The 8,498-nt window shown below is 26.5% G+C and overlaps 1 protein-coding gene across 1 annotated transcript; it reads left to right on the top strand.

The window, feature by feature from the left end:
* Positions 1-6,924: 6,924 nt before the first annotated feature.
* On the top strand, positions 6,925-7,803 carry LOC105206996 (the record flags this gene model as incomplete). Its single annotated transcript, XM_011176443.3, has 2 exons — positions 6,925-7,306; positions 7,444-7,803. Coding segments are annotated over 2 exons (684 nt in total), but the record flags the coding sequence as incomplete, so codon positions are not given.
* Between the last annotated feature and the right edge of the window lie 695 nt (positions 7,804-8,498).

The following is an 8,498-nucleotide window of genomic DNA, read 5'->3' as shown; positions in this document are numbered from 1 at the left end:
TTCGAGCCTGTATTTATACTAATCTATGTTCTGTATATGCATGTGTGTGTTTGCTTCTATTCTCTGGTTTAATTTGATACCTGTTTTTCTTGTCCTTTCACTTACCTCCGATCTTTTGCCTAGACATCGGAATTAATTAAATAATTAATTAAATCTCAGTATTAATTAAACTGAGATTTAATTAATTATTTAGTTACAAAATAAACATATACATAATAATATGTCGTGTCGTAATTTTATTAAGTCGATAATTTAATAATTGTCATATCCAATATATTTTACATAAAACGCTTATCTTTTAATGAAAAAAGCAATACAACAAACAATTAATTAAAACAAATTTTTTACAATATCTCGCGATCAGGGAAAAGTTCGTCAAAAGTGAAATGTTTAACTATATTGTTCGCAATTTCCTTACAATATCTTGAGATTACTTAATTGAAAATATTTTGTTTCTTATATTGCTTTATTTTAATTATTATTTTGCACCCCTTCTGGTAAATGTGCATTTAATAATTCTAAAGTATCTTCTTGCATCTATTATTTAATAAAAATTAAATTTGTTGTTAATTTTCGAGATATTGTAAAAAATTTGTTTTAATTAATTGTTTGTTGTATTGCTTTTTTCATTAAAAGATAAGCGTTTTATGTAAAATATATTGGATATGACAATTATTAAATTATCGACTTAATAAAATTACGACACGACATATTATTATGTATATGTTTATTTTGTAACTAATAACATTTTTAACTTGTAACAGTTTCTGACTTAGTTAATTTTTAATAATTTGACTTGTTTTTTAACTAGTTATTTTGAAATACGCTCTAATTTATTAACATTTCTTTTTAAGTAAAAATCCATGTAAAAGAAAAAGATATTATAAAAGAAAAAATATTAATATTTTATTTAAACTTTTGTTAATTTTATTATTATTTATATATTGATGTAGAAAAATTTATGCATAACTGTTCTCAAATACAAAATAAATTATTTAGTACATAAGAGCATTAGATTTTAATAAATATGATATGTAATCTTTTTTGTTACGCACGAAATTATGTATTATATGTATTAAAATGTTTTTTAATATTGAAAGAGACTAATAAAATAAAATGTGGAATTACATGTTGTTGTTCAGAAAATAATGTTAAAAAAAAATTTTGCAAATTGAACATGTAAAATAAATTATTTCTAATTGTATTTTATACATATCACAATGTATTACATCTTAATATTAAGTTAATATTTTTTAATTACATTCATCAGAATTATTAAGAAATATACACTTGAGTGTTTTCATAATGTATTTTAAAGATTAATTGAATAAAACAATATTCATAAAATTTCATAGCTATTAAATTGCTTTAACTCTTAAACTGTAATGTTAAAAAAATTTACACGGTTGATAATCAATAATCTAACAAATCTCTGTTATTCAAGATTGAGTAAAAATTAGTTAAAAAATTAAGGTTAAATAATAATGTTAATAGATTAACAGTTTCTGACTTAGTTAATTTTTAATAATTTGACTTGTTTTTTAACTAGTTATTTTGAAATACGCTCTAATTTATTAACATTTCTTTTTAAGTAAAAATCCATGTAAAAGAAAAAGATATTATAAAAGAAAAAATACATACTTACATAGAAAATAATATTTTTTTATTATTTGAAGAGTCCTGATCAGAGATTCCAAGCCATAATTCGTGAAAACTCTCACTATATGGTCGACGTTCCTGATAACAAAGTCATCTAACACGTGCACAAATAAAATATTATAAAATTATCCAAACCATTGAATGTTAAAAATTAATATGACAATACATAATAAGTGAGTTATCTACTTTTTTTCTATTTTGGTACTTCACTAGACTCGTAAAATTGAAAGATATACAAATTATACTAAAATACACTAAAATATCTTAAAAAGACTTGCGTTTCTATAAAAACTGTTGCATATGGTGTTTTATTCTATGTTCGTAAAATTTTTGCTCTCTCATATAAAATCCTAAAGCATAATTTTGATCGGCCGCTTCTCGCTCCGACAGGAAAACGGCGTTGTTGAATCCAAGATTTTCATCACTGACCAATTTTCTGAAACAATTTATTGCAAAGTCAAATTTCTCTGCCAGGCCAATTTCCGCCTTGACTAACACTCAAGTGTATATATATTCGTGTGATAATACACTCAAGTTTAAAAATAATAAAGAAGTATAAGTAATTAAAAGTTAAAGATATACCTTGAAAAAGTTTAGAAATGCTCAAAAGTAAAAGTGCCTTATAACAATTGTCACTTATTACGCATTGTTATATTAACATCACTAAAAAACAGTGGGTTACTTAAATGAATAACTCCATAAGCAATTGTTAGAATATATCACCTAATAACAGAAATAGGGATAACCATATATTGTCGACAGTAGCCATAATACCCTCTTCTCGTCTACTTTGAGCTCTTCCATGTAATATTGTTTACTTTTTAAAAATTTAAGTGTCCATCAAATTTTAATTGTTTTAACTTTAAAAAATTTATATTGCTATAACTTTGTATTGTAAAATCAAACATGATTTCTTTTAACACACTAATAAGAAAAAATTTTTATCTCTTTGACTTCTTTCTATTAAATCTTTATGGAAAATCGCTGGTCATATCATTTTTATTTGGTATTCTGTGTACCAAAATCACATCTTTATGATGTTTCTCTTTTAATAAAAAGTATATTTCTTTTCGAAACAACAGCTCACTGCCAAAGAAGCTAAGTTAAAAATTTGAACTATTTGAAATATTCAGAGAATTATGTTTTAAAGAGCTCTGATACTTTTCCTATCTGGATATTGGAACCTTCGAGGTATAATTTATTAACTTTCCAATTTTCTTAACTCCCAGCATTTTATTATCTGTTTAGTTATCAAGTCATGCTATTTAAGTCATTAATACTACGAAACGTGTGATATCAATACCAAATTACCTTTTCAAGAAAAGGTAAGAAAAGGCGCCAAGTGTGTGTATGTGTACCCCGCAAATTTTTATTCTTTTCTACAAAACTCAAGTAATACCGTCTTTGTATCCTATTAAAAAATTTTCTTATTCTAATCCTTGTGGTACTCACTATAATTTTTATACGAAACTTAAATAATACTATCTTTGTATTATCATTGAAAAATCTTCCTTTTCCAACCCAAATGGTATTTACTTAAAAATAAAAATCTTAAATCTAATTCAATCTAAATGTATTTTTCCAAAAAAATGTATGAAATCTTTAATTTGCGCTAATTATAAGGAAAATATATTGTTCTTTGAATCAACTGTTGTACTACTTTTAACACTTAAAATAGAAGTGATAGTATTATTATTTTTTTAATAAAACCCAAGTAGTGGTAGCTTCAATTTCTTTTTGAATTAAATTCAAGTGATACTATCTGTGTATTTCTAATGAAAGGTCTGTTTTAACCCAAGTGGATGTATTTAATTGAAAAAAGCTTCAATAAAGTATATAACATTTAATCTCAAAGAATTAAAGAGAAAACAGAAATATAAAATTTTATTAAAATAAAAAATTTTTTAACTACAAAAACTTGGCAAAAATAACGAAAAAACATTGAATCTTTAATTGTAAAACAATAGCGTGCATAAGTTACCACCGCGCTGTGCACGTTGAATTAAGATAATATAAAAGTCAGAGTTGTTAAAAATTATTGAAAGATTCTCTATATTTCAGAGACAAATAAGAGTAGTTTTCACGTGGAACTAAAAACTTAAATTTTTTGATAACACGACGATTCTACATGCAAGGTACTACTATACTGTATACGTAAAATCAAAATTTTGTAGAAATTACGATTTACATTAATTATTGAAGTACAAGAAATCAGCTCGATCATCGCACGCGTAATCCCAGCGAGACAAAAACAAAGCTGATTAGTTGCGTTAATTTTACGCGCGTATCATTTTGCTGTAATTTTTCATTATTATGACATCGTTTCTAGTATAATAGAAACGGAATAATATTAATAAAAAAGAGAAAAGTCGATGACGAGCAAAAAGAAGGTGTACGTTTTTAATTAAAATTTATTTTCGTTTAATCATTAAATAAACTGAACGTTTTTTTACTTATTTTGTCTTTCTCCACAATATTATTAACTATAACATTACGAGTAAGTAAAACAGGACGTAAATATTTAAATAAATATAAATATATAAACAGATAGGTATGATGGTATTGTTAAATTCATGGAAAGGATTATATCAAAACTTAACGTAAAAAAATTATGAAAATTAAAAGTCTGCAGACTTCCAGTGATAATGCTGAATGTATATTAATATACAAAGCGAGATGCATGATCACTGATTCTTGTTGCCCCATGAGAATAGTTTGAATTTGTTGATAAAAAAATCAAATTGTCAATTGTGGTCAAGTAATGATATTGTACAATAAGTGTTTGTTGTGAACCCAATAATTAATAATTGTTCAATTGGTACATTAACATTGCAAGTGTCGCAACTGATATTGCTTAAGATTTCGTGAGAACAAGATCGTTATATATGTAACATTGCAATTAAAAGAAAGTCTCTCGCTTTGCATTCACTTTGGCGAGAAACACGACCTTGCCTCTCGATCATACATTATTTATATTTGCCAAGATTAATTATTGTTTTGACTACTTTATTTATAGAATCCGTAGAATTCGGATGTCTAGGCGAAAGGTCGGAGGTAAGTAAAAGGACAAGGAAAACAGGTATCAAATTAAACCAGAGAATAGAGGCAAACACACACATGCATATACAGAACATAGATTAGTATAAATACAGGCTCGAAGCTCACGATGGATTAGTCTTTCTCTTCCATTTGCTTCTGTTAAGACATATATATGACTGTTCTTTAGTTTTTTAAAGACGTCATAAACAATTTTTAATACTCTTAAAAAATTTATAAATTTATTAATACTTTCTTCAAAAATGTTTGCTAAATTTTTCACTTTTGTGATTATAGTGATACCAGTTACAACAAAATTGGATGAGTAATAAGAAACATGTTTTTATTTCTATAATGTATACTAATATTTTCTATACTCCACATAAAGCTTGTCACATTATGTAACTATGAATGGTTTTCATTCATAGTTACTCTAGAAACACTTAGCTAAGTATGGAATTAAAATCTTTGGAAAACAAACATCGAAATTTTTCATAAAGATATTTAGGTAAATAAAAATATTTTTTTATTTACTTACTGAAATCACAAAGCTTATAAAATCCAAAAATCTTTTGTTTAAGATTTTAAATCTATTACCAATGTATAAATCTATTGTAAACAGTATGTTTCATAAAATTGCAATGTATAGAAAGTTTAAACATTTTATAACTACCAGTTACATTTCACAATTGTGACAGCAAATATTTCAATTACAATTTTATTGCAAACAGTATCAAAAATGTAAAAATTTGCGAAAATGGTCTTTTTTGCTTTAATGTTGAATAACTCGGTGAATAAAAATCGTACAATGCTCAACAAAGGAATTAATTAATAATTTCATCTATGTTAACATAATAAGATATAAACTATCAAATATATCAGATGCTATGATAAATCAAATATTTATTTATGATGAGAAAAAAGAGAATTTTGCGTCTTGATCTAATAATAAATTGTTTTCGTATTCATGTTGGTAACTTTACTGATTAAACAAAATACAATAGGTTCAAACAAGGCTATAAAAGTTAAGTGTGGTTATCAATGCATTTGTCCCAATTATTAACCCTTTTAATATTTGTAAAACATAAAATTATTCAAATTAAAACTATGAACGTTTCGATTCACTTTAGAGTCATATTCAGCGTAACAATAATATCAAAATGTATATTGGTATTTATTCGTCTATAAGTGGTTAAGTTACCAAAGTATTACTATGTCTGAAGTAGCATCTTACAAGTTAAAAGTTACCTGAGAGTAGGTAAACTGCACTTGACGTTCATTAACCCTTTTTTTTTTTTTTTTTGGCGGAGGGGAAATGCGTTACCGCATACCCCAGGCCCCGGGGGAGGCCTGGCGGTTATGTGGGGCTCTCCCCCGCCGTCGACGTGACGACGGGGGCATACCCACTAAAACCCCTCCGGGTGTCCGGCTCTGGTCCTTGACTGGAGGGACTCCGGGAACGCGTGCAGCATGCTTCCGGAGACGTTCATTAACCTTGAACATTTTATACTTTTTAAATCTCAAGAATCCATTTTATTTATATTGTCTGCTAATTGAATTAACCGTCGATTAGAGTTAATCAGAGTTTGTTAAAATGGCCGGAAATCGGCATTCGATATACCTCTGCAAACACACTTAATTACAACTTTGAATGTGCTAACTTATTTTGCTAATATTTAAATCTAATTATTTTTATAGCTAAAATTTATTATGATTTATAATAAGATGTTTACACTAATTAATCTCCCACTTAAAAAAAAAATTTATTTTACACTTTACATAATAGCACAAATATAATTAGCATAATTTCCATTTATATAAATATTAAATAAATATGAAAAGTGTATACATCTTTTGTTCAAAAAATACCCGAAATTGTTAAATAGAACGCACAAATTGATAATCGGATAAATTTTATTCTCTTTGAAATAGTCCCCAATTTCTTTGTAACGCTTTATCTTGCATTTTTTAAATACTTCGTAAGCCGACGATGATATGGCCGTAATGGGATGAGTTTAATTCCTTAAGCAAATAAAAATTGCGCATTATTTTAAAATAATGCGCAATTTTATTTGCTTAAGAAATTAAAATTCTATTAAGGCCATATCCTTGTCAGCTTACGAAGTAATTTGTAATAAAATTATTGAATTAACACAATACTTTATAAAATATTATAAAGTATTGTGTTTATTCAATAATTTTATTATAAAATTACAAGTTAACAAAAATAATTTGTATTTTTTTACAGTCCCTTATATTCATGCATGCGGCCGAAAAAATCCAAATATTAATAATTGCATCATGCAAAGTATTGAAGATTTAAACGAAAGGATATGTATTGGAGTACCAGATTTAGAGTCTCCACCATTGGAGCCATTCGTTATTGATCATATAACTATTTCTGACTCAAATAATGCCAAGTTATTTCTCAAAGATTCAAACATATTGGGGATTTGCAATTTTGCTCTGAATACTTTTCATATAGACCTTGATAAGTTCCAATTTAATTTTACTGTCACATTCCCAAACGTTTATTCAAATAGCACGTATGATATTGATATACGTGTACTGCTGCCTGTTGTTCACAAAGGACCGATTCATTTTATTACAGGTATGTATCAAATTAATAATAAAATAAAATTAAGATTTATAGAAATCTACTTTACTAAACTGTAAAAATTTATATACTATTATGTTTTTTACTGATTTTATCAGATTATGTTGTGATACAATGTATTCATTTTGCAGATAATGTATTAGCGAAAAGCACACTAGACCTGAAAATAATAACCAGACACGGTGAAAGATACGTATATATATCAAAAATGAATTTGCAATTCGACATTAAAAGATTGAAAACTAAGCTCGATGTGAACGAACCAGCTCAGTTAAACGAAATTATTAGCAACTTCTTAGGCAATAATGAAGAAGAATTAATCGCCAAAATTAAATCATCGTTAGAAACGAAAGTCTCTAAAAAAATACTTTCAATTACAAACAATATAGTTAAACATTTTACTTTTAACGAACTTTTCCCGGATCACAACTAAATAATTAATTAAATCTCAGTTTAAAATATTATAAGATTATCGAAAGCATTGAATGTTCAAAAATAACAAGTTATCTACGACTTTTTTTCGACTTGGTGCCTCACTAGACACGTGAAATTGAAAGATATACAAATTATACTATATTATATATATATATATATATATATATATATTATACTATATTATATATAAAATACACTAAAATGTCGCACTTAAAAAAGACTTGCGTTTCTATAAAGAATGTCGAATATGATGTTTTATTCTGTGTTTGTAAAATTTTTTTTAATCTCAATTTTTATTTGTAATAATTAAAAAAAAGCAATGTTTTTTATTTAGATCGTTTTAATAAAATTACATAAGGAAAAAATATTTACCTGAAAATAAAAATCCATAACTTCCTGTAGATTCGTCTTATTTGGATGACATTTATGCTCTTTTATATAAAATCGTAAAGCATAATTTCGATCGGCCACCTCTTGCTCCGACAGGGTGTTGTTAAATCCAAGATTTTCACCACCAGTCAATCTTTTGAAACAATTTATTGCAAAGTAAAATTTCTCTGCCTGGCCAATTTCCGCCTTGACTAACGTTTTCAGAAGCGAGCAAACTAATATCGCACCAGCGTTGACCATCAGATGTATAGCTCCTCTATAAAAATATTCATATGCATCCAAAATTGTAATCGTACAAAAATTTAAAAAAAGTAAACAAATATTGAGATTTACGGTCCTGATAAAAGAAAAAGCAACACAT

This window comes from Solenopsis invicta, chromosome 6 (assembly GCF_016802725.1).
Source record: "Solenopsis invicta isolate M01_SB chromosome 6, UNIL_Sinv_3.0, whole genome shotgun sequence".
NCBI classification, from domain to species: domain Eukaryota; kingdom Metazoa; phylum Arthropoda; class Insecta; order Hymenoptera; family Formicidae; genus Solenopsis; species Solenopsis invicta.
The sequence above is the reverse complement of the archived record's forward strand: the minus strand, read 5'-3'. Positions and strand labels throughout refer to the sequence as shown.